The sequence below is a fragment of the Aythya ferina genome (assembly GCF_964211825.1).
Source record: "Aythya ferina genome assembly, chromosome: 1".
In the NCBI taxonomy this organism is placed as follows: domain Eukaryota; kingdom Metazoa; phylum Chordata; class Aves; order Anseriformes; family Anatidae; genus Aythya; species Aythya ferina.
In genome coordinates, this window is record NC_140296.1 from 179,159,872 (window position 1) to 179,187,787 (window position 27,916).

The window sequence follows — 27,916 nt, forward strand, 5'->3', positions numbered from 1 at the left end:
AAAAGCACAAAATAAAAATCTGGAAGAAGAAAATAACCTATCAGCAGATGTCATATTTCTTAGAGTATTGCTTAATTACACTAACAGATTATCAGCTGCAATATCAGTAGCAAAATACTGAGTTAGTTATTACACCTTTCCCTGTGTTATGTACTCCTTAGAAAAAAAAAAAAAAAAAAAAAAAAAAAAAAAATCCCAGAAAAAAATGAAGCTTTACTGCAAAAGAAATTAATGCAAGAAAATGGTGTTTTTAAGTACTAAAGAGATATGAAGCATTGCCTCTTCATAGCCTGCTAAGGAGCAACAGCTGTACTTCATTTTAAGTTGACGTGCTTCAGATCTCATATTCATGTAGGTATTTAATGATCCAAACATAATGGTCCTATATAGTATAATTACTTATATGAAGGCTCAACTTCATATGTAATCTTTTTTAAAAGATGCTTCAGTGGAAACCTTGCTTTGGTTCTAACAATGAATAAGCTCTTTAACAGTGAAAATGTTTTGGAGGAATTGGAGAATATTGACCATGGATCCTGAGCACAGCTGACAATCAAAGAATATTATTCTTTCTTGACAGACTCCTTGCTTCTTCCTCCTTCCCAGTATAACCAATACAAGGAGAACAGGTAGAGTGCAAGACAAACCATCAAATCATAGTGATAGAGCGTTGCAGCAAACACAAGAAAGAAAAAGAAATAAAAGATTTTGTAACCAATATGTTTTAAACCTGGAGATTCATTAGGCAGCATATGTCCTTCACTTCTCTGGTCAGAAATATCTGCAGAATTAGAAACATGCTGCTTTTCATTCTGTGAGTCATCAAGCCAATTTCGTATTTTCTCCTCAGTTATTAAATGGTCAGAATCAGAGCCCTTCCTGCCAAGTTCTTTGGTAGGCTCACTAATTGAAATTTCTGGCCTCAATGACTTCTCTTGTTTGAATTCTGCTTGATGGAAACATTGACCTATATTCTTCCCTCTTTCTTCCCTAGAAATGGCCATGTCTGAAGTGGAAGGTACTTCTTTTCTTCCAGCTTCAGAAGAGAGGTTTTTGTTAATACATGTCATTTCATTTGGTAGACTTAAATCACATCCTGACTCAGCAAAAACCTTTTCAATTACTTTGAAATCAGAGTGAATATATGGATGGCCCATGTCTCCTGCCACAGTGAACCCTTCAGAAGATGCCACTGAAGAGCTTTTATAGTGGTAACTGGGCATAGCGTTTGTACCAGAGGGTGACATTTTTGTTTCAGCTTTAGCATGCAGATAGGAAGGTGTTCCAAGGTAGCTTTCTTCCCTATAGAGCTCTTCCACTTCCTCACCATATAGGTGTTTTTGGGTGCTCAAGGAACATTTAGATACTTCTTCTGAATATAAACCCTGCCCCAAGCCATCTTTCTTTCCCATAGCAGAAGCCTTTATGGCTTCTCCTACAGGCAGAATATTGCCAATGTCTGATTTTGCTTTGGCACGTTTTTCCCTGCTATTGCATACAGACATCATTTCTCTTTGCAGTGTTTCATGTACGCGTGCATTATAAGTATCTAAAACTGATTCCTTTTCAAATTCGGTGTCATATAATACACCCACTGTGTTGAGTTGACAAAGAGCATAATGTGAACCATCATTTCTCCCTTCATGTGTATCAAACGCTGTTTCCTTTTCCTCTGTGGGCCTGTCACTTAGTATGGTCTCTTGAGGTAGCTTAGCAATTACTGCTTTTTCACTGGCAGACATTTTTTCTGGAGCACTTTCTGATGTTGTTTTAATTATATAAGCTGTACCTGCCTCTGCTTTCCCTGTAATACCATGCTCAGAGACAGGAGACTTTTCACAACTCTCTGTCTCTTGGCAGGTAAACAGCTCTTCTGTGTAAGCCGTACTCTGAGACCTCGCATCACCCCCCGCTTCCCACCGAACCCCACTATCTGCTTTTTTCCACACCTGTCCTGTGGCATTTGCTTCACTTTCCTTCCCTATAAGTCTTACATTATTTCTGTTGTCTGACTTTCCTCTGTCTTTTAACCTTGTGAATCCTCTTTGTTCCTGAATGTCTTCAGCTCTGCTCTCATCCCCCAGGGAGCAGGCCCTGGGATCTGCTTGCTTAGGCCCGGGTGCATGCCTGTTGTCTTCAGCAGACAGGGATGATGTGTTGAAGGTTTTAGTAGAATGTTTTCTGTGTGATTTGAAAAACTTGGGTGCTTCTTCCTCCCCGATTAGTGCTAAGTCTGCTACTTCAATGACTTTCTTCTCCTTCTCTGTATCAGTGCTATAGTTCTTTTCTGACATTTCACCAGCTCCTTTTGTGCATGTGTATTGGCTTTTTGTGGAATCTATTGAGCCATCAGCATTTGCAAAAGTGTCGGCATATAAATCTCCTTTTAAATGTACCCGAACTTTGCTTTCAATCATCTTGATTTTTCCTTCATTTTTGTCAGTGGCTGACAACAATGAATCCAGAGTTTGGTGAGTCGTTTGCGGCGCCTGGTGCTCTGGAGCTGGATTAGCATTGCCATCCAGCGTTTCTGTTATGCACGTATTTAATTGCAGGGATTCATCATGCACTGAAGAAATGGTTTCTGGTCTCATTTCACAGGTCTCTTTTGAGGTATCAGCAGCATCCTCACTGATGAATAACCTCTCCATCATCTTACTTCCTGAGGCACTATCTGTTTCACCTCTTGAAATATCTGTGTGGCTTTCTCCTTGTCGGCTTGAGATAGTAGCCACAGTATCGATAGCCTCATTCTGCTTTGCTCCAGGAAAATATTTTGCTGATGAAAGGGTATCACTGGTACCAGTATGATCCCAAGACTGCTTTCTGCTGTTTGCTGAGCCAGCAGTGACTTCCTTTCCTAATGGCTGACTATTACAATCTCTTATGGAATAGTTAGCATTATCTTTTAATTCTTTTCCTATCTCTTGTGAAGTATTTTCAGATGAGGAACCGATAGGCACAGGGTGCCTCAGCAAGTCACTGCTTCTTTCTCTACTGGTTAGCTTTTTCTCCAATCTTTCAGTTTCACTTGGAAAATTAACTGGTTCTGTTGTGTCTAAATTCCTTTCATCTCTGGTAGAGGTACCTTTAGCTCCTGTGAAGTGCTGATTTAGCTGAAACAATAGAATAGAAAAGAATGATCAAAAAGCGCTTTACAAAAATATGCCAAATGAATGAGGCAGGATTTTGTTATTGAAAGTTTTGTTTTCAGTAACAAAGCTTTTATGGAAACGTGTTCCAAACCATTTGCAAAATTTGCATTGTATGTATTTTTTAACATAGGTAATGAGCTTTATAGTGGTGTTGAAAGGAGCAGGAAATAAAATAGAATTCAGAACCCTCTCTCTTTATTCATGAGTTCAGTAAGCTGCTAGTGCATTTTATACAAATTAAATCTGAAGAGAATTTTCCCTTAAAGGGAAGTTAATTCATTCTCTGCACATTCAGTTCTAGGTTTGGGGAGAGGGAGGCATTGGAGGGGGGAGGACTGGCGCTTAAATGAGGGCATTGATACAGTACATCAAAGCCTGGTAATGTACAGTATTGTCCAGTAAAACAAAGACATATTTCACACTGACAAATACTGTAAGGATTATCTTTGCTTCATTTCTCTCAGGGACCATTTTATAGGCTTCAACCAGTCTGTTTTTAGACAATCTAGTAAGACATGAGTTGGAAATGAGATTAGCAAAGTAAAAGGCCAGAAACTAATCACTCTCCCTCCCAGCTTCCAAATACCATATTGTATTATTCAGTTATGCCTGCTTGTCATTACACTCTCTTCTCACTTTAGCATAGTCACAGTGATAGCACTAGCTGATCAATTAGAGGCTAGCTTCTTGGGCACCCCTTTATGCATTTGCACTTGCTGTAGATACCCCCATTACAGTTTCTCTTATTAATATGTTTTCTGCAAAGCCTCTGCAAACTATTAATAGCAAAACGTCACTCAAAGAAAAGTGAGGGAGCTAATGTCTCTGCAAATTCTGTTTTAATGACCCTCTGCCAACCGGTGCTCAAGTGTATTTGAGTTCTTCGGTGATGCCAACTGTCAGGATTTAACAGTGAGATGCCTGTGTTTTTTTCCCCTCCTCATAACTGACATTTGCATGATCTCAATAATTATATGCAAATCTTACAATTTCCCCTTCTTCTCACATAAGGCTCATGTTACTTGTCAACTGCACAGCTGTCTTGTGAGCCAATGCCTGTGCGTTTCAAAGATTTGGTTGTATTTCCATCTATTATAAGCCTTCATTGTTTAATTCATTAAAGAGCGCATAGTGCAAATTAACATCTAAATTATAGCTCCCCCTTCATTTATTGTACAGACAATCCTGGCAATTGATAAACAAACGGTTATATTTGATCCTGCTTTCTGTAACAGAGTGGACTGAGAACAACAAGGGATTTTAGAGGTCCTCCTTTTTTATGTTTCATCATAAAAGAAAAAGAGAGAGAGAGATAGACAGAGAGACAGAGAGAGAGAGACTGACTTTCAGGCAGTGAAATGTCCCACAATAGGCAACAATTTGGAACTTTTTTTTTTTGAGAAAAGGCAAGAAAAATATATTCATATAAGGCAAATTTATTCTCTATATATCAATAAGGAAAAGAAGAAAAAAAAAAAAGAAAAAGAAAAAAAGAATGGTTCTCATCTTCCTCTCCTGATTCAACATTCACATTTTCACAGGTGATAGCTATTATAATCTATGATTATGAATCTATGCACCCAAATGATATGAGCTGAGAACAGACACTGAGAATAATAGGTTGCTGTATGTGTCTCATTTATTGCCATTTTTTTCTTTCATACTGAAAAATGCAAGCCAAACCACACACATGCACACACACAAATCCAAATAGATTGAATGCTCACTGAGTGTGAAATTTATTATAACAAATGTAATGCCAAATACTGACATAGAAAAATCTGTTATATAAAATATATATATATATGTATGCATTTTGTTCATATAGCACATTACATAGGTATCTGTTGAAAAAAAATAAAAGGCTAACAGTACCATAAATAAAAGAATTATACCAAATATAAAGCACTTGTGTAAGAATATACCCATCCTAGATACTAGGATGAGAGATCTTTGAAATATTAGTCGTCTAATTCCTTCAAACTGTCACTTAGAGCCTCTGGTAAAGAAGTAAAAGGGAGAAGTCATTAATTTAAGACCAGAAAAAGTTGATGCACTATGCTGAAATCAAAGCACCTTCTATTGTTGAATCAGTTAGAGATTCAATGAAAGTACAGACCAAGGCTTTACATTTGTAAATTAGTACATCAGTCAGCTCTGTTAAAAGGGGGCATTTCACCAGCTTTGAAGAGTAAATGGATTCATATCATTTAAAACTGTAGATATAATTGTATAACACTTACCAGCAACTCTAATTCTTTTTCATCATCTTCATGATCACCCTGGTTGTATTCTGCATTTTTATCTTTTATATTTTCATTAGGTGGATCAGTCTCTTTGTCTTCTGCTTGCGAATAAACAATCTCTGGGATGCTTTTGTCTGAAGAGTTAACAAAAACATACTTGAATAATTTCCATGGGATTGTTTGTTACAGTATGTTTTTAATTAACAAGGGCAGTAAGGAAAACTAATTAAACCAGGTGTTGTACCTGAAGTTCTTGAATTATTCCATATGTCATCATCAGACGTTGCCAATATTTCTTCTTTGCTGTTAAACAAAAATAAACTTATTGTGTTATTCTGTAAAAAAAAAAAAAAAAAAATTTTTTTTTAAATGTTCTAATTCCTCTTAGACTCAGCTATAAAGACAGATGGTTAATTACACAACATTTTAAAAGCAGTTTGAAATTCTGAAGATAACTGCTTTATCAAATGTAGCTTTTTTGAATGACCCAATATTAAGTCTTGGTCAAAGAAAGAATTGGCCAAGAAAATGAAAATGTGATGACCTTCAGATTACATTGCAAAGCTGATGGGTTTTCCCAGGCCTTTTCTGAGAAAGCAGCACAAAGGTGATTAGATGGGTCAGTGACAAGAGAGAGTAACTTTGAGGTCAGACAAGGGTCTGGAAGGATGTATGTGCTTAGGAGACTGGGCCTCTCTCTTGCTTATATTTTTCAAATATTTGTATACAGAGATTTCTGGAAAAAAAGTTATCTTTTTTTACCTGAAATAAATCAAAAGATTCTCACTGCATGCATGCAGTATAAATCCTGTTGCTAAGCTATGGCTGGCCGATAGGAATGAATTCTGCTTCCCTGCAGCTGGTGCAATTTTTGCTGTTGCTTTTCTGGCTGTGAAAACAAAGGCCAGGTCCAATACAACAAACACCTACAGAAAGATGTTGAGTGTCTGCTGTCTTCATCGGTATCAATGCAATGAAAGTGATAGCAGTTGGAGTTGTGTGCTTATAGGGATGTAACCTTTAGTATAATGGGGGGAAAATCTAAAAAGAATGTCACTTATGTAAAATGTAAATTATTATATCACTCTTAATGCTTTCTTTATGAGGTAGATTTTTTTTTTTTCCTGTAGGTCTTAATTTATACATTTTTCAACCAGCCGTCCACCTGTGTTACTGAAAATTACTTTCTAATTTTCAAATATTAATCTTTTCCCTTTCTATTTTATTCTAGGTTCTTTCATTCAAATTGATATAACATTAACTCTGCCACCTAAAATGCTTAATTCAGAAGGAGGTTTCTAAATTTGTACTTCATTAAAAGAACCTAGACATCGGCTGTCACCAACTTTTTAAAATACAGCCTTTCCAGGGATTGCCAGGCAAAAGCAGACAGAACATCCTTCCAGCTTAGCATCTGATCTCTGATACTGGCCATGATCAGGTACTTCATGGAAAGATGTAAAGTTCTTGTAGAAAAAGACATGGGATAAACTGCATTGCCCTATTAAATATCCTCTTGGGTTTTTGTTGTTAGAGGTTGTCCTTGAGACACAAGATTTAACACTCTTTCAACAGTTCTTTTTCACCATTAGTTGTGGTAATGCTGAATATTCTTGATATGCATATGAATGTCATGTCATTTTTGAGTTCTGCTAAATGCATAGCCTCCGCAAATATCTCATTCTCCTACTCACACCAAGTTGTACTTTCCTCTGCCAACAGTTGCTATAATCAGAATAATCTGCATTTCTTCCTGAAAAGGCTGGCAGAGCAAGGCCTTTATTTTCAGGAAATCTGCGGGTTTTTTTAAGGTAAACTATCACTCTTTAATATTTATTCATCTTTTTATTTTTATTTTTATTTTTGTGATATTCAAATGCTTCTCTTAGTGTTACACCTAGTCCCCAGTTTCATTCTGCCTCTTTGCATCTTTTTCAGCCACTTGTCTCCATAAGCCTAGACAAGTAAGTTGTGGGTTGACTATGAGATAGATTCATACAAGAGCTTAGGTACAAATCTAGGTATCTACAAAAGCAAAATTAGGAGCCAAAACTCTGTATAACACATGAGCTGAGTTAGTCACACAAAAATAATGATCCTGAACCACATAGACATGAAAAAAAAGGTTTTCAAAGTCTTTATTTGAATACAACTGGCCTCATGCAGCTTTCAGCTACGTAGACATAACTCTCAGGAAGCAGGGATGGCATCTTTTTCTGCTAGAAAGGGCCCTCACTTGCTCCTTAAAGACATGGAGTTTGGCCCACTCTTGTCCTTCAAGAAGCACTCCCACAAGAAGGGATTCCCCTATCTGATGTAATAGTCTACTGGCAGCTGGAGCTTACATACAAGATGCAGTGGCACATTCGGCTTCTATCACAGCCTGAGGAGATTAAAAACACTGCACACACATCCAAAATCCAAACTGCCAGGGTGTAGACCTTTTTGTGAGAAACTGGACGTCAGATTTGCCAACTGCTCTTGAAGCTGGATGTACTATCCTGACTCGTTACCTTATTTCTCATTACATGGAAAAAAAAAAAAAAAAATCTGGATTGTATTCCTAGCCTCCTGCATTCCTTTTCCATTAATATGTTTGGTTTCTGTGTTTCTGGTGTCACAAAATTTTTTTGTGTAAATATAGACACAGTCTTTGAATAAGGTTATTAAAAAGGAACACCTATTTTCTGAACATTTAAATGTATAAGAATAAAGCTGCTTTAAGCTGTATGCTTATAGACATATGCCAGAATGGGTTTTATATCATCTAGCCTTAGTTTTCTAAACACCTGTGTTCAGGCAAATGTGTACTTTACCCATATCATCACTGATGAGAGACCAACACTTCTGAGGAGAGATTCTTTCCCTCTGTCTTGGACATCACCAGTGAGATTGTGAGAAATAAAGTTGTGTTTTTGCAAAAGAAGGTGCTTTTGCAATGTAAAATTCCACTAACCTTGCATATTCAAAAGTGATTGTGCAGGCATGACAGTAGCATAGCAGTGGGGAGTATGTTAAGAAGATAAGGAGAAGGTCCCACTGTCCCAAAATAAGGAGGATAGCTAAGAAAAACAGGATGAGCAGTGCAAAATCAGTAAATACAAAAATCACAAGCCCTGTAGTCACGAGAGAAGAAGGAAGAAAAGAAGAAAAGGAGAAAATAATGTTTGGTCAAATAAAATTGTACATATATGGTATGGGTGTTGAGTATGTTGTGAACCTATAGTACTCAGTCAATGAGGAAATGGGAGAAATCAGGTGTTGGGCAATAGGAATATAAGGTTATGATAAACTTTTACCATGCGCTCCTGCTTGCAGGATGTTTGCCATTGCAGTTATGAATAAAATTCTTCTAAAATACTTCTGCTTCACAGAAGACCCTGTCTGAAAAAATTATTGAGATTTTTCTCACAAGATAAAAAGAAATATCCTTTGAAGGAGCTTTTCTGCCTCTGGAAAAGACTGCAGTGACTGCCTTAGACTGGAACCATATGTTTTAGGTAACAAAAATTAGCTGAAGTGAATCCCACAGTGTGACTTCAAATTCAAACTGGAACATAGCTAATGAGTTTTAGCAGCTGGACTGTACCATACCACATGTGACCTGAGCAACCCAGTTTTTCTTCTGTTGTGACTAGTGCTGTGTTTGTCCTTAACTCTTATTCTGGTAGCATATAGAGCCCTGGTTCACAAGTTTCTTTTCATAGCTGCAACAAAGGTTATAAATATCAACAATAATACAGCCTTACAGCCTGGATCCACAGCAAAAGACAAGAGCGCACCACTTCAGGACTTCTAACATGACTTGTTTCACCTGCTTGTTGCACTGAATTTTATAAATTATATGTAAGTCTGTAGCCCATAATTTGTACACCACTGTCCTGCCAATGCCTGGCTGAAAGGAAATGCAGTGGAGGAAATTCAGTATTTTCCTTATTTTACTTCTAGATCAGAAATATTTATCTTCAGGTAATTATCCTAGTGGGAAATCTGAAATTATCCGAAATTGAGGATGTTAACACTACTGTCTTTGAGGATCACAATGTACATAAAACAATAGCAATTTAACAGCACTTCTTTAATCTAAGAAATTGTATGAAGGTGTTGAGTCTATAGGTTGGTATAATCACAGAACAATCTCAGAAATACAAGTGCAACTTAAAGAGAGAAATATTTCCCCAAAGTCCATAAATATTAGCCACTTTAACAAGCAGTGACAGTTAGATGGGATAAAATCTCTACTACCAAATACTTAATTATTTGACAATAATATGGAACATATTTGTCTAGTTACAGTTTTTTCTCTGTAGTTTTTGAAAAGCACCTAGATCACAATTAGAATTCCATGAGCAGATGTATTTTTCTTAATTGTTATAATTCATCTTTTATTTTCTAAGTTAATTATTTCACTGTGGTTTGGGAGGATCTAAATGTATGTACATTGTGTATTGAGAGACACAACATTTGTGTTCAGTTTTAAAATCTTTTTATTTTTAAGTGAAACCAGATATTCTGATAAAAAATCAGGCTAGAAAAAATAATGATATCAGCCAGTGCAGTTCCCCTCCAAAATAAATACCTTTGTACCTGTAGAAGCTCAGTTGTTTTTTCTCCTTCAGGTGAATGGAATACATCTTCATAAAGTATATCAGGAACTTAAGAATTTCTACCAGCTTCAAAAAATACTTATGCTCATATGATTCATTCTTGATGGAACTACCATTCACTTGGACTGAGTGATAAAAAGAAAGCAGGAATGAGAATAGGTTATCACTATAATTTCACATTTAGAGAGAACAAATGAAAAAATCAAGGACTAGTTAGTAGAACTGAGAGGACTGAAAAAGTGATGGACATTATGAAAAGTTGATGAACATTATATGGAGTTCAGAAGTCTCAAAGTTGCTCTGTTTGCATCCCAAACAAACAAAAAGATAAACTTGAGCCATAAAGACGATCACCTAAAGATGTGAAGATTAGGTAGAGAATGTATGAGTGAATAGGAAAAAAAAAAAAAAGTTAATAAAAAGTATTGTTTTGACTTCAGAAAGTGTTGGGGTACAGTAGGATACATCAAGGCTTTGGAATTGACCTTTTTGAGTCAAATAGGATTTTTTTTTAGAAGTAAGTTTTGATTAAGATTTCAGAATCTATGTACAACTCTCCAATCAAAAGACTGAAAATGTTCTACCCCACTGCTGCTAATGGGGCAGAACCTCATTCAGAAGAACATGATGATTAGGGTATAATTGATGGGAACACGGACTTAGAAAACTATATTATTTAATTCAGTCTGTGAGCAGAACTTGTTTAAATATGTTCCAATTAAGAGAAGCAGGTAATCTCCAACCCCAAATATTGACAGACCCAAAAGAGGAAAAAAAAAAAAAAAAAAAAAGAGAAGTTGAAATTCTTTGCTATTCAAATCCATCAGATTGGTACTGATACTATTGTAACAGTATTGGAAGACTAGGAAAAGTAGTAGCTATATCAAAGAAAAAGGAGAGAAGTAGTGTCTGGGCAACTATAGACCCAGGTATCTCCAAAAAGTTTTCACAATAGACTTAGAATAAAACTAAAAAGGAGAGAATAAATACAGAAAAACGGCAAATGACATAAAAATGCCAGACTCACCTGATAATATCTGTCTTTGATAAGATTACTGTATTTCCCTTGTCTAAAAATCAGTTATCTGATCTATCTGGACTTCATTAAAGCATTTGTTATGCAGCCACCTGGGAAATTTATTAATTAAACTGGAGAGGAGGGAGATCAGAGCAGGAGCTCAGAGGTGGGAGAGAGGCTTGATGCCAAGCAGGGCCCTGCAAGACAGGCTGTGCTGAGCTGGCAGACATCACCCTGGAATTTGAGAGGACCGGCCGTGTGATCACTCAGTCATTTTATTACAGACCACGGCACAAAAGTCAAAGTTAAATTAAATCTGTGGCAGATAGGAAGTTGGGAGACATCACCAACGCAGGAGAGGATTGAAAGAAATGGGTGGCCTGGAGGATAAGAATAATAGATAAGGGACGCAATTCAAAATTATAAAGTGCTGGGTTATATATTTAGGGACTAGAAATAGTTTCTGCTACAAAATGAGGGTTCACAAATTGGAAGAAACAGACGAATAAGAAAAATCTGAGATTGTTTTTGTCAGACAACATTTCCAAGCCAACATTTCTAACTGTGAGCTGGCTGTGACAACACAGTGAGCAGGGTTCTGCAGTAATATGTCAGAGAGTAATATGTCCCAGTAACGAAAGATTTCCAGGAAATGCTCATGTCCAAGCACCAGGCACTAGTAAGAACTCCTTACCAGTTCAAGAATTTCAAGAAAGATTATTTCAGACTGGAACAGGTGCAGAAGAGAACTACAAGAAGACAAGCGGGATGAAAATCATAACCAAGGAGGCAAACAGTATTTCTATTTTTAGTTTAGCAAAATATAGAAAAGAGAGGAGAAATAAATGTCCTCTATTTAAATAGCAGAGAGGTAAATACTGAGAGGGCAAAAAAGATATTAAACAACAAGACTGTTAATATATTAATAGAAAGAGTTGCCAAGAACATTTGTTGTGGAAACTTAAAAGATTTGTAAGCATTAGAAAAGCATATCCTGGACCAATTTTTCAGTGCAAGTACCAGATGCAAGCAATTGAGAAGGTAGGAAACAACTGAAGGTAGGAAGCAATTGAGTGGTAAGGAAACACACTTTTGTGAATGGGCTTGTACAACATGTTTCCCAGGGGATAAGACTTCATGGTCCCCTAGTCCCAGTCCAGCTCTATATTATGCACTCCTTCATAGCTATATGCCCTGAGAGTTAGTGCTCATTTCATCAGAACAGCAGGTGCTTTGGTCTGGGCTACATTAGGATTGGGCCTATAGCCAGGAGCTACTAATCTCTTCATAATGGGTGGAGTTGTTATAGCTTGTCATGGTTTTAATTCACACAAATATTTGGCAGAAATTGTGTCTGTATGTTTGTATAACCTGCCACACAGTTTGCATTGTTCTGTGTTACATCCATGTATGTTGTACCTTTACACTTAAATTACAAGATATTTATTTTACAGAATATGAAAGAAAACTAACATTGTCAGAATATAGAGTATGGAAAGATAAAATGTTACCTGTCAATTTCTTTAAATTAATGTAACAATAAAAAATTTATACTATTTAAATGTGGAAATATTTTATTCAGTCTGAAATTTAAGGAGGTATGGTGATGTTAAGATATTTAAAATTATATTTCTCAAATAATCAGTTATATATAAGAGAGAAAAATTGGGGATATTATTTTATTTTAAAATCCAGATAAGATTAGACCATCACAGAATCTTTCATGCTTCTGGATTTTACTTCAAGGCGTACTCATCAAAATGATCCTTCTGAAGCAGAGCTGAAGCTAAAATAAGAGGACTTGGCAAGACTTAAAAGTTAACTATACAGTAATTCTGTTTTAATATCAGGTCTAATTTCTAAACCTAAGAGAAGCCTAATGTACTATCTATATTCAATGCAATTTGTCCTTTTATATCTAGCCAGGCTTGCTAAAGATTTATTCCACTGTGATGTAAACAACATATGAGATTCTTGAAAAGAAGTAGTTAAATGTGTTGGTAATATTTTATTGAGAACCAGAAGAGGAAAAAGCAAATCCATGAAAGTAAGTGGTTAGGTTTGAGATGTCATTGGAGACCAACAGTGATCCTGCAGAACTGTAATCCCTCAGAGCTAAAGAGAAGAGGAAGGATTGAGGAGGGATGGTCTCTTGGTTTGGCTTGGTTTGTGTTGTATTAGAAGCAGAATGAAGTAGAAAATGAAATAGCCACATTTGTATTAAAAAAAAAAAAAAAAAAAAAAGAGAGCAATGAAAAATATTTTTAAAATTTTATGTGTGTATGGAAAGCATAAAGACTGCAAGATGCTTGAAGGAGTTAGGTTAAAATAGCAGTTCTGAGTTTCTTCACATCAGGATTTTTCACATGTAATTCTCAGCATCAGTTGTATCATAGGCAATGTCATTCAAAACCCACAAGCTCATAACAAAAACAAATTTCTAAAGAAGAATTAATTTGGGAAAGAAGTAGGAAGACTAAGTATGCATGAAGTTCTTAACAGAGCTTTAATATTCTATAAATTTGTTTGTATGACACAGTAGAGTAAAAATTCTCTCTCTTTTTTTTTTTTTTTTTAACTGATATAAACCCTGTAAACTTTTGGCTTACTGGACAATTACCTTTAAAACCTTACTCTATTATTGGCCTTAAAATACCAGTGCAACAGAGGAGAAAATAATAACAAAACCAAATCATGCCGAGAAGAAAATGCTTTATTTGTAAGTAAAAACATAAGCTTGATTCTAGTCTCTTTATGGTGAGACTACCACTGAAGGTACATTCCAACCACCCTTTGGGATCTAGATGAAAATCATGTCCTGTCAAATCTGTCTGTCTATGTACAACTTGTGAAAGGGTTTTAAGATCCACCAAGAATCTCAGTATGTGGATCTCTGAAGTGTGCACTTTCGAGTGGTGGGATCTCCATAATTATTTCAGTTCTATTTCCCTCACTGACTATATGAAGCAAGTATTTAATGAGTAAAGATAAACTCATTCCTTGTCTCCATAAGGCTCAGTCCAAAATTCACCACAGGGACAAGTCTCCTACTGCTTAAGATTCATGACCGTGTTATCAATTGTTGAAGTTACAGTCTTATAATACAACCTCTCGAGGATTTCTTATCACACGTTTCCAACATCCTATAAATACTAGTCCCAAGCTCTGGTGCTGCCAGAGAATTCACAGCATAGCTCAAGAAGGGGAGGCACCACCTTGGCTTGAAGCCACCTTTGTGCTCCCTGGGGCCTGGCTTCACTGTGCCTAAGCAAAAGCCGAGGCTGTCAGATGGCATGGAGATGACAGGGAGGCTGAGGATTACCTTCCCATGCCTGTTGCTACACCAGTGTAAGAGGGTATTTACCTTATTTCTACTCTAGAGAATTTCTAACCCAGGAGGCTGTGCCTGTTGGAGATCTGCCAAACAGCCTTTCCATAGCACAGTGCTTCACCTGTTATTTCCAGGCACCTGAAAGTCCAGAGACCAAAAAATGCTTGCAGCAGAGCTGCATGCAGCAGGGTATCCTCATGTGCAACAACCTCTCTGTGGTGGAGAGGAGTCCTGAAGTGCTCTGCTTCCAAGGAGCAGACAATACCATGCCTGGTAGCTGCACCTGGCAGTGCTGGCCACATTGGAACCAGCCAGGCTGGTGGGCAGCAGGACCTGGCCTCATTCTCCAGCTCTGCCTGCAAGTTGTACCTACCCAGGACTTGAGCTCCCTGCAGCTAAACAGAAAGAGTCTTGATAAAGCTAAGAAGATAAATCATTGTTATTGCAGGAACTGGTGCTTATATCTCGTTTGTTTACCTGAACATTTTGTCTAAATGAAGGCAGAATATTATTTTTATGAACGGTATGCTCTCATTTGGAATTGACACTAATGAATGCAAGGCCCTTTCCCCCTCTTGTTTGTACCATCAAATTAATTAGCTCTATTGTGACATCAGTATTTTTCTCAAGCAGTTCAAGGCTTGAGCATTTTCCTTTCTTTTTCTAAAGGGCATCTTCAGTGCCCTTTATCTACCATAAGAATCATGCATCACTTGTATTTTTCACAACTAATGCTGTTTATTATAAAAACTGATTGTGATGTGAAGATTGTTATACTGTGTGGCAAATTGCCCAAACAATTACTGTAAATGCACGAGCCATAAACTGTACTGCCAAGGACACTGGTAGGTTAGCTCCTATAAAAGAAACAATTAGAGTCTGAGGTGAAAATAATAGAGATGAGATGACAGTTATTGAAAAGGCAGAACATCCAGTTTAATGTTGTAAATATAGGTTTGTGGATTACACTGATGGTTTTAAAGTGTTCATGGCTTATTGAATGGAATAGAATATTACATACTTTAGAATGGGACCATAATTATTATTCCTTTTTAATTGTGATGTCTGATGCATTTGTGAGTAGTTGTTGAGAACATCCTCACATTATACTGATCCTAGTTCTAAATTATCATCCTGCTCCAAGGGTTTTCTCTCTCTCTTATTTTTTTTTTTTTTTCCACTTTTTTAGCATTTTGTTGTTCGGGGTCTGTTCTGAACAGAGTATTTTCTCTTGAGGAACTTAGAGTGCTTAGAGGGTTACAGCAATAATTATTTCAGTTTCAGCCTACACACTTCACTGCTTTAAATCATCATTAGAAGTTTCATCCCTCAGCAACTCCTGCTGAGACTGTCTCAAACTCCTAAAAACCATTAGATAAGAATAGCTTATCTTTGTAACATTTTGTATATAAAGGTATTGATAAGAATTTGCTAGAAATTAAGGGAATATATTTTTCCTGAGGAATCATCTAAATACAGAATAAGACTTTTTTTTTTTTTTCTTTTTCCTATGATTACTAAAGAATTTCAATCATTCAAGCAAGATTTGCATCAAATAAAGATTAGGGTGCAGTAAAAAAGATGTGCACTGTATAAGAAGACACATTGCAATAGACATTGGTAAATATTAAGAAAATATAAGAAAAGAAACATTACTACCTGAGAAAATTAAAGGGTCCTCTGCTTTTTTAAGAGAGGACATAGGGATAAAATTCAAATATTGTTCCCTATGGAGAGTGATAGCCAACTGGACAATTATGATTGACCAAGAAGGCAGAAAACCTGGGCATGCACAATCAAAACTGGACAGAGTGTCTGTCTTTGGTTTGTGAGGAGAGGACAATGTGAGCAGCAGAACAAAGACAGCAAACAGCAAAAGGCAGTCAGTGTCAACACTGCAGCATATATGATCTCTGAAGTACCAAATCCATTAGTAGGGGAAAAAAAATCAGTTAAAGTGGCTCTGAAAGAAAGTTGCAAGAGACTAAGTGCTCAGCTGTACCACCTTTCAGGGAAATGTTCTAAGTAATTTTAAGGCTTTTACTTATTGTTAAGAAGGGCTGATCTTAATGGTTGTGCTCAACTTAGGAGCATCACAGCCATGTCATATAGTGATCAAATGATACTGAAGCTCAGCTAACACTATTTCTTATTTCTGGTCTTTTAGTTCACTCTCCTAACACACATCTGAATTTCTACTTACACGACTACTCCACTTAAAAATATGGCTGCTTCCTACCTAAGAGTTTTCAGCTTCAGGTGATTCCACATTGTAGAGATGCTATGTGTGCTGGAGCCACAAAGTTTCTATTTCATATCAGTGCAATGTGCATATGCCACCTGTGGCAGTACCATTGCTTTTTATTTGTGTTTACATTTTTTAAAAAAGCATTTGAAAAACAGAAGCACAACAAGAAAATAATTTAAACAATGTGGAAAATGATTGTTTAAAGTACATTGTTAGATTCTAAATAATTGAGACCACACAGAAAAAGTTACAGAAATTAAAGCAAAAACTGGAAGAAAAAAAAAAAAAAAAAAAAAAAAAGAAAAAAAAAAAAAGTATGAACAGACATAAATGAATGGCCATGTGAACATTAAGTGGAAATTACTGAATAGTTTTTAAAAAATATTATGCTGTTACCAGTGATCCTATTAGAATGAAGCTGTATGTAAAATCAGAACCTTTATTACAAATCTAGACGGCATTGATTTTCTTATATGACCTTCAACTACCAGAAGAGTTAGAGAAGGCTCCATCTAGTCCTTAGTAAATAGGTGTCACCAAACAAATGGGACTGACACTAATTAGCTCCCTTGTTGATAGTCAGGACACAGAGGATAGAGGCATGGAGACAGTGACCCGCTCATCATTAGAGTGGTAGATGAGGATATTTGCACACTGGCACAACAATGAAGACCAGCACAAGAAACTACCATTTTGAAACTATGCTGTGAACAGAAGACTGCATTATCAGGAGTGTCAGTTTAGCAACTTTCACAAGCAGTTTGCACAAAAATAGAGTCTAAAAGAACCTCTATTTAAGTGTTTGAAATTTGAGAAAGAGAATATTAACTTGTTTTATTCCCCTACCTGGAAAATACAGGAAATACCTGTTAGTTTGGGTCATCTCATGACCCAAAAAAAGGCTGAAACCAGAAAAGAGCAAAAGCTGGGCCTGCAAAAGGACAAATAAAAGACTGTCAGTAGTTTCTAAACAAGGAGAAATTCGAAAGGAAGTTTGGAAAGTGGAGTGGAAAAAGATGCTAAGAATAAGCAGTATATAGTATGATGATTAATAGTATCGAGGGGAACAATTGATCAAGAGAGCAGCTGTGAGGGAATTTGAGTGTTTTTTTTCTGAAAAGATAATTCCCAGCAGGGTTCAGGCAATGTTTGTAATAAACCTATTTTTATTAAGATTATTGGATTGGTGCTATCCAGGGGATTATATTTTCCAATTACTAATATTTTCATTTTTCAGTCCTAGTTTATGATTGAAGCAGGGACATAGGTGGCACAGAACAAAATGCATTGGCCTGGTTTGGGATGAGAATAATCACTGCCTCAAAGCAAACAGAGTCCCAAGAAATTAGTCTTTATTTTCTAGCTCATTAAAAAAGACCTTGAGTTTTAATGCCAAAACATTCATACATTTATTTATTTTTTTTAATACAGATGCATATCTGTCTTTTTGAAGATTTTAGTGCCTGTGTGCCTGAAATGGGAGCACAATCCAATTTGATGCCAGGTTCTAACCTTTAACATAGCCTTGTCTATCCCCAAATCTCATTATTACAGATACGAAGAACACACACATGCAAAGAAAAAAAAAAAAAAAAAAAAAATCAGAAGTCTCAAATTAATCCAAAACTATGAACTATGAACTAAGTAACTATGAAAAGGCACATTGCAACTTTTGTCAGGCTTTCTTATAGCCCTGTCATGATATTGTGGTACATTATTATGATATCTACATAAAAATGTTGAAAAGGAAATGGGTCAGAAGTCTTGTTACATCACTGTTTTGTGCATAGAAGTGTTAGAAAGCTGCTAAAGTCCCTTGACAGATTGGGCTAGCTACTTCAGCAACAAGTTTTTTAGGGAAAGATTCCCTTGGAAAAGGCTAGAAGATCTATCAACAACTCCATTGTGAATTAGTGGTGCAACACCTTACTGCTGGGGTGCCTGTCTCCAGGAGTCAAGTTTCCTAAGGACTAAGCTCAGTCTGAGGTCAGAGGAGAACTTTGGTTGTTATTTTTTCTGGAAGGGACATGGTCAAATATCAAAATGATGTTGTAGAAAGGAGTTGGGGGTGGAGGGTTTTTGTCCTTCTCTTGCTTTTTTCTCCCACTGTTTTAAAAGACATAGGGAGAGAAAAGCAAGTACCATCAACTGGTCTTGCAGTTCTTCCAAACTGGACCTATTTTGGGTAGATCTGAGAAGAAAAAGTCCTTAGGCTCTGTGGCACTTGGTCTTTCCCTGGAACTCAGCTGCTCAGCTGGAGGAAAAAAAAAAAAAAAAAAAAAAAAAAAAAAGGAACAGTCCTCTACCAGCATGTCAGGGGACAGTCATTTCCTAGAGGCTGACTGCAGTATGCTGAGGCACGTACACAGGAAGATGACAGATGCCTCAGAGATAGACAGATGGCAGTCAGGTGAGACTAAAGCACAGATACCAGAAGAACAGAATGGGTGACCACTAAAATCCCTAGGCAGTCATTCTCAAGAGAGAACAGATCTAGTCTAAAATTTGGAAAACACTTCTAAACTCAGCAAATATCTTAATAGTTTGAGATTTCCAAGTGTTATCACCATGAGAAGAGACATTTATAACTTTTCCCCCATACACGATCTTATTCTTACATAGCCAGAAGGTCATTTTGTGATACATATCAATATTTCTCACATGGTTTGTCAATGTTCAAAACGGTTGCACATGTGCAAAATGATTTAGCAATTTGAACACTTTGTATATTTCTATGAATATTTCTATGAAGAAAATCTAATCAAAAAAAAAACCCTCAGGGATACTGGTGCAAGTTTACTGGAGTAACTGGGGAGAGAGAAAGACTGACAAACTCCGCAGCTATCACAACATGAAAGGCTTGAACATCTTATACTACTAGGAGCCATAAATGTTATTGCAGGAACAACTACTACTTGTCAATGAAAAATTTAAAGGCAAATTCACTTGGTGCACCCAAGTGCAAGATAAGAAAAAAACTACCAGCTTTACCTAGTTCACATGGACTCCTAACAGTAGCACTACATTCAATTGCATATTTCAGTGCTCTTCAGTGCTCTTTAGAGCTGTTATTAGTAACCAGCAGTAATAAATCTTTGGGTTTAGTGTCAGAGTATCAGCTGGCTCTACAGATCAGGAGAAGGAGAGCAGAGAGACAGCCAGAAAACCAAGCCCCCCATTATGCCTTGGCATATCAACTAATATTTTTGTGTGTGTCACTGAAGGCCTAGGGATCAAATAACCACTTCTAACATATTCCCTCAGTGTTTAAAAGGTCTTAGCTTTTCCTTTGCCATGAGGTAGGGACTTCATTTAGGTTAAAAAGTATTTGTTTGGACATATTTTTCTATTTTATGTAACTGAGAAAATAAACCATCAACAGTTTATGTTAACAATATGATAGACAATCAGTTCTCTGGAGTTACACTGTCAGTGAGTCAATTGCTTCAATTTTCAGAGCTGCAGAGCTGTGGCTGGATCATAGCTTAAAGTTCCTAATCAGAATAAACAGCTCAGATGACATAGTGAGTACATGGATTAAAAATGCCTCTAGTGCTCTCAGTTAATGTCTCACTGACTTTAAACATCTTTTCAGGACTAACATTTAGCCAAGTCAAGATGAATGTAATAGAACATATTTTTATAAATTAACATTTATAAATTGCAATAACTGGACAGTGGACAGGAGACAGAATATTGAAATATTCCTTACTAGCTCGGGTCAATTTGCTAAACAGGTATCTAACTAAACAAAAGAGTCATTAAACAATAGAATACAGGAGCAATGCATTTTTATTTGTCCAAAGGTATGTCACAAGTATGGTTAGCAACTGTCTATTTGATATGTGCATGCCATTTTCATCCATAAATTCCACCCGTTTTTTTGGCATTTCTGTGATAGCTTTCAAAACCTTATGCCATTAGCTTAGATGTCTATCCTTAGGGTCTTTAAGATATTTCATATTTAAAATGCTAAGAGTGTCTGGATTTTTGAAATATTGTGATTAGACAAATAGGAAAAAAAAGAAAGAAAAAAAAATTAAACCACTGAGTGTAGTACCTGTCCAAGTAGGGTTGTTCCCTGCAGAATATTTTTAAGTGGTTTATCTTAGCTTATTTTAATTGACTTTGGAGAGTAAGGCTATAGCAATTTCCTTAGAAGATAACTACCATCACTATTAAGAAACAGTTCCTAACATTCAACCTTAGTTCCACAGCTTGTTTTTACCTCACTTGTCTGAAAATTATATTTTAGACCACCTTAAATTGTCTCACCAGTAAACACACTCTTGAAGTACCTGGAGAAGTGTTATTTGGATGGCTACCTACTTCAGCTGTCAAAGACTGGCATTGACCAGGAGGCAGGAGAAGGGCTGGGAATACCAGATTAGAGTCAGCAGCAGGGGAGTGCTGCTTTTAGCTGGCTCCCTGTGAATGGATAGGTTCTGTAGCAGCTGCTCTGCTGGTAAAAACAGTGACTGCAATCACTTGCTAATAATAGCAATAAACTTTAGTCAAATCCCATATCTGTATGCTGATCAAGGTGTAACTTGTGACTTGAGATGCCAGAAACAACCTTGAGATTAAATGATAGTACACAAAGAAGACATATGTTTTAACACCTTTTCAGCTCTCCTTTTCCCTTTCTGATTATGATGTGAAATAATCAAAAGAACAAGGATTAAAAGGGAATATAATTTAAATGTCATATTTTAAATGGACCATCTGGGAATAATACAGTTTTTCCTCCTAGCAAAGTATATGCAAAACTAAACATCTTCCTCAGAAGTCCTCATTTTTTAAATGGTTTGTGGGAAAGACCAAGAGGAGGTGATGCAGAACTGCATTTATCAGCACAACTAGGCTTAGGTTTGCGATCCACCTGTGGAAGACTGAGCATGCTGCAGTCCTGCCAGGATGTACCACAGAATCACATAACTACTGAAGTTGGAAAGGACCTCTGGAGGTCATCTGGTCCACCACTCCTTCTCAGTCAGGGCCGCCTAGAGCAGGTTGCCCAGAACAGCCTGTGAAGATCTCCAAGGATGGAGACTCCACAACCTCTCTGGACAACCTGTACGGTGCTCAGTCACCCACAGAGGAAAGAAGTTCTTCCTGATGCTCAGAGAGAACATTCTGTGTTCCAGTTTGTGCCCATCGCCTGTTCTTTCACTGGGCACTACTGAAAAGAGTCTGGCTCCATTCTCTTTGCTTTCTACTTTCAGATAATTATACACACAGATAAGATCCCCCTGAGCCAACTCTTCTTAAGGATGAACCAGCCTCTCCCAGCCTCTCCCAGCCTTTCCTTATTGGGAGAAATGTCCCAATCCCTTTATCGTCTTCATAGCCCTTCTTTGGTCTCTTCAGTATGTTCATGTCATTCTTGTACTGGGGAGACCAGAGCTGGACACAGGTGTGTCCTCACTAGTGCTGAGTAAAGGGAAGGAACGTCTCCCTCAACCTGTTGGCTATACTTTGCTTAACACAGCCCACGACACCATTGGCTTTCTTTGTGGCAAGGGGACATTTTTGGTTCACATGTCTTCAGCAACGTATTTCCTTTGCCTTCCATCAGAAAGTGGATGAGGCTGGAGATGAAGACAGGAAAGTACTCATGCACAGAAGAAATTAACTGACAATTACTATTATTATTACTAAGTAATATTATCATTACTATTATTCTATTTCACAATTACTATTATTATATATTTAATCTGATGAAAATTAGCATTGGTGACCTGCAGACCATATTTTTTTTAATCTCTTCCTTCTCATCACACATTTTACATAGAGCAGCTCTTGTATGAGACATCACCTATTTTGTGTTCTAAGGAGGCATCATGGAGGGAAATAAATCGATGTACTACCATTCAAAGAAAAGTATGTCCAGCAATTACCAGAGAAACACAGGACCAACATCATTTCAGAGTGATACTTTTGTGGGCTTAGAGAGTTAAGAGTGGGATAACTAACAGTTATGACAAACATATTAGCTTCCCTTTCCTTGTCAGAGGACAGGAGTCCGAATACATTTTAGCCTTTTGAGAAACATTTCTCATTCTTATCAGACATTTTCCTCGTGTTGCTGTTCCAATTGCTCTCTTGACAGATGGCAAATCAGGACCAAGCACAGAAATAAGGTGCAGCCTCACCAGTGACTGGCCACAGGGGGGGGAAAGGTTTGCAGGTCGTTATCACTGCGCCGTGCACCATGATCTACGGGATTTTGCCTCATGCAACACACAACCAGTCCCTGTCTCATCAGACCGATGCAGGAGCCTGGGGTCCACAACAAAATCACGTGGTCCAAACCTGAGGACCAGGAGAAATTTGTGTTCAGAATCATTATCCATGTCCCAAAATCAAAAGTCAAACAAAAAGAGGAAAAACTGGAGCTGATACAATTCAATTATGTTTTTCTTGATGTTAATGTGTTTGTATATATGATAGAAATGAGGACTGTTTTCTGACAGAAGCTCTCTCTCTTTTTTTTTTTTTTCTTTTTCCAGTGGCAACCTTCACATTTTTAGGAGCCAATTTTTCCCCCAAATATATGAGTTAAATGCACACTTCCAGATTGACTAAAAGCTAAAGTAATTAATTCAGACACTATTGTTTCAAACTATACTTTGTTTCTATGAATCTTCAAGTTTTTTGAAAAACAACAAAAATTATTAAAATTTATATTGGAGAGAATTTTTGCATGGAGAAATACAGTTGGAAGCAAATATTTTATGAAAGTTTGGGAGAAGACTATTTTTTCTTGTCTAGGCATAGAAGCAAAAGCATATAAAACATGGAATGAATAGGCATGTGGTTTTGATCATCTAAATCTAGATAGTTTTCAACATTAATTATTCTATGCAGCTTTGCCTTTTGCTACCATTTTTTTCAGGTGTGATTTTTGAGGGTTGAGTCCATTTTGATTTTATTTTTTCATAATGATGTCAGAAGCCATCTCATTGGCCTTATTCACACAACTTTGTCCTGGTTCATATTCTTAAGGGTAACATGATACAGTCATATTGTGTTTCCTCAGTAACTTCCTCTGAAAGTGCATATTATTCCTTTCACTTAACTAACGCAAATAATCCTCACTAATGACATTTAATGAGCCACACAAGTATGCCCTAGAGTGGATCAGACTATGTGCTTAAAAAACATAATTCTTTAACAGTCCTATTTTTTAACTGAAAAGGTAAATTGCACATTTAAGAGAAAGTATAAATACCTTTAAGCCAAGATTTAAAAATTAAAATGATAACAGGTTTCTCAATTTGAACTAGGGGCTTAAATAAATGCCCTTTTTAAATATCATTGTATTTAGGTTGTTATAAAGGAATCATCAATTTAAGACGTCCAGTTTGTAGACATAGATAACAATATTACTTACCTGTGTGATCCATAGGTAAAATTGTTACTAATTCTCTGTATATCTGTTTGCATTGCTGCAGTTTCTAGGACAACCTAGTTATGGTCCAGGACCCCACTTTGCTAAATACTCTATATACATGCAGCACAGCGCATATACACTCTGTAGAGTTTATAATTTGAGCATGAAACAAGAGGAGAAAGAGAGAAAAAGGGGGGAAGGGGGGAGGTCTTTTTGAGGAGAGCAAGGAAAGACAGCGCTGCTCAACATGATATGAAGTAGTCACAGCACATCATCAGCCTCACTTTGCCAATTTTGGGGGGTTTGTTTTTCTTGCAATTTTTTATAGACATCAAAGCAAAGGAGTTTTAATGAGGGTCTGAAGGAGAATAATGAGGTACTTTTGCAGATGTCTGCAGGGTGTTCCTCCTCACTCAAAGGGGCAACATGTACAAAGACACTTTGAAAAACAAGTGAGCAATGGAGGTTGGCATCTTAGTTCTTTTGAAACGAAAGGCCCTGATGCTGACCTCATTTACACTGGTGAAAGCTGTAACTCCTGTGAAGTCAATGAAGTCCCTGTAGCATAAAATTGGTCCTGGATTACAATCTGCCAGCACTGGTTTTCAGAAGCCATAGAGACCACTGAAACTGTATTCCAGAAATACTTATAACACATTTTTTTCATTTAATGTAAGGACTCTTTACGTCCTTCTGCCACTAAAAAGTGTCTTGAAAGTGCATGTAGGTAACTGCCAAAAACGTGTATGCGATCTTAATGTAAACAAAAACCTGATCACTTTGTTTTTAATGTCAGAAATTGTTGTGTGTACATCTGCATACATGAACAAATAGGTATGTGTGTGCATACATATGTATGCTTACATATGTATATATATACACATTTATGTGTGCACACAGACACACACATATATACATATATGCATTCTGGTACGTACTGTTATGGAAGGATACAACTTTCCATCTCTGATAAGGGACAAGGTAATTTGATGTTAGGAAGTAGACGTTATCTTCTTTCAGTTTTTTAGTATATGTTTGTGGCTGAGATATCTATAATATATTCAGCATATACATGCAAAAGAGCATTCCCCAGATTAAATGTTTCTACAGTTTATACTAACACTAGATATATCACTTCAGGGTTTTCAGGGAATTACACTGGTTTTTGTCACTTAACATCAACTGCCCAATTGTATCTAAATTTACAGGTCAGTCCCAAACACAGCTGGAAGCCCAGGGTTCCCTAAATTAAGACTCAGCTCTCCATATCCATCTCCTCCTTGTAGGCTACCTGAACTCAGCCTGAAATCACACTGCCTGCATATGCCTGTGCTATCTGATATCAAGGCCCTTCTACAGAATACCTCAGGCTATCTTATTTACCCAGAATGAGTCATGTGACACTTCTTGAAGGACAGATACAACGTACAGAACCAGGCACAAATGTCAGGATCTGACCACACAGCAGGTAAATGCGTTAAACCCTCTGCTCTTACGTACAAGAACATTCCCTGTGGAAACACCAGGTCTGGCCCAAAAGACCCTTGCCAGGAGAGCTCTCTGGACTGTCTATGAACTGGACCTTGGGTTATCCCTGGGGCCTGCTCTTACACCATGTTTGTGGCACAGGCACTAAGTTGTATTTCACACATCCCCTCACAGGACTCATGCACTTATTGCTGCCAGATGCTCTCAGCTACAGGAGAAGACAGAACAGAGAGGCTCTGCTATGGGAAGCCTTGGAAGATTCCCTTCTCATTAAGCTCCAGCCACTGCCACAGGTTTGTTCCCACTTCTCCACCAGTTCTGTTCAGTGGAAGAGTGTAGGCAGTTAAAACCTGGGAAATCAAAGAGCACCATCTTACTTGGCAAGAAAACAGGAAGTAAAAAATCAAGATGAATTCAGTTCAGGGATTTAAGTATTGCAGAGGATGCTGCAGGTAAAATATAGATTCAGTTCTGCAGAATTTCTATGGATTTAGAGGAAGTTTACTAAACAAAACCTGAGAATTAGATTTACACAGGTAACATTGTTTTACTTACAGAAACAAAGGGAGTTAAAAACAGAGTAGGAAGCTAAAAGTTACTGTTCCTGCTTCTCTCTTCATATGGGGTTAAGCTATAAGTTAACTACTGTCACTTTATAATCAACAGAATGTTGATTTTGATGGCTATGTTTAATCAGAACAATGTATATTGAATACATTGTATTGTTTTTATTATGCTACCAATTCTGCCTTATAAATCATTATTAATTTCACCAGTTGTGAAAACATCAAACAATGGTAGGGAGAAGGATTTGTTACTCTAAGATGCACCTTGCAGAACAGCCCAGCCAATCGCAGAAAAGTTTGTACCAGCTATTCTAATTGCAACAGGACCCTTCCCTGAGTTACCAGCTTCCTGACTGTTGCCATTCCTGTTTTAGTAGCTGCACGTAGAGAATGAAATATGAAATAAATTATGTGAAAATCCAGGATTTTCTTTTTCTTTTTAATTCTTGTTGACTTACCAAGGGACTGAATGTGAAATGCTTTAACCATACAGCTACTTCAGTCTAGAGCAAAGTAGGCTCACCAGACTACTGATGTCAGCTCAGTTTATATGCTACAGAGATCAAAATCAGTACACAGCACATAATTTGTAGACCCTCACATTACTTTTCATATAAGAGGCATGCATGTCATATATTAAAACTATGATGTTTGATTCCAACCAACTGTTTGCAGAAAACTACTGTCTAATATATGCAAGAGCTTTATTGAAAGTAAGTTTTGGTCTGGTTTATTACATAAACAATAATCAACATGGGAATCTTGGCTTCAGCAAGTTAGAAAGTTAGAATTAACCAGCTATTTCGTAAGTTAACAAAAGGAAAGATGAAACCTCACCTGCTTGGTGTTGTCTTTAAGCAGCCTTTAAGATGTCTATCAGTAGTTTCTCTGTGTGGTTTATTATCCAGCTTGGACACATTTTCTTTCTTGTGACAAATCAGAGTGTAGTTTTTGTCATCGTTGTTTGCCCAGAAAGTACCAATCGATGTCTCATATCGTATACAGAACTCCACTTTGGCTCCATCTCTCTGATAAGGAGGCACTAAAGAAATCTTAAAGCAGAACTGGTCAGTTTCACTGCCACAAGAATTAGGCATGAATTCTGCTAAGATATCGTAATAACTGACCCAGTCATCCAGTGTCATTCGAACATATACCTGCTTTTCAAAAGATACATTGAGGACTCTTATAATACCGTTCATACAGGTAATTCCAGGCAGGAACACAATTGACTCCAGCAGTACTTTCTGCTCTCGCACTTTTTGCAAAAGTTCTTCTTGGGAAGCAGGTAATGTAAACAGCTGAGATAAAAAAAATTCCTCCTGAGGGAACACTTCATCTTCTAAGTCATTATTTTGTGCTGGATTTGGAACTTCCCATGTATCAAACTCTTTAACAGACACAAGATCAAACCCAAATGCATCAGCAAATGAAACTTTTCTTGCAATGGTGGTGGGGGTATCTGCCTCCTCTTCCTCTGAAGAAGCAGAATTCCGCCTTCGGGGAAGTGGAGAGAAACGATGTTTAATGTCAGTTTTAACATCTTCATCTTCAGAAGAGAAATCATTCACAGTAGGGACTTCTAATAAGTTAGCCTTGCTAACCCTACTAGGTCCTTCAAAAGACTCCATTGGGCTCTCTGATATAAACTGAAAGAGAACTGTACAACTAGTAACAGCTGATATTTGAGACACTGTGATTTAAAACAAGGATTAATGTTACAGTTGACATTGCAAAAGGGAGTCAGGCCTATTAATAGATGCTATGGTGTGTTAGCTATGTTTGTCTGTTCTCCATCTGATAGTATTAGGAGTTATAATTTTGCTACCCTGTGGCAAGATATTGCTGCCCGGGTAGAAAA

General features: G+C 37.1%; 1 protein-coding gene across 1 annotated transcript; it reads right to left on the minus strand.

The window, feature by feature from the left end:
* Positions 1 to 168: 168 nt before the first annotated feature.
* Positions 169 to 27,686, minus strand: PPP1R3A (protein phosphatase 1 regulatory subunit 3A; the record flags this gene model as incomplete). The annotated part of the gene is made up of 4 exons (XM_084499994.1): positions 169 to 3,116; positions 5,399 to 5,535; positions 5,646 to 5,704; positions 26,893 to 27,686. The coding sequence occupies 4 exons, from the start codon at positions 27,684 to 27,686 to the stop codon at positions 564 to 566; spliced, it is 3,543 nt and encodes a 1,180-aa protein (XP_084356120.1). The 3' UTR covers positions 169 to 563.
* Between the last annotated feature and the right edge of the window lie 230 nt (positions 27,687 to 27,916).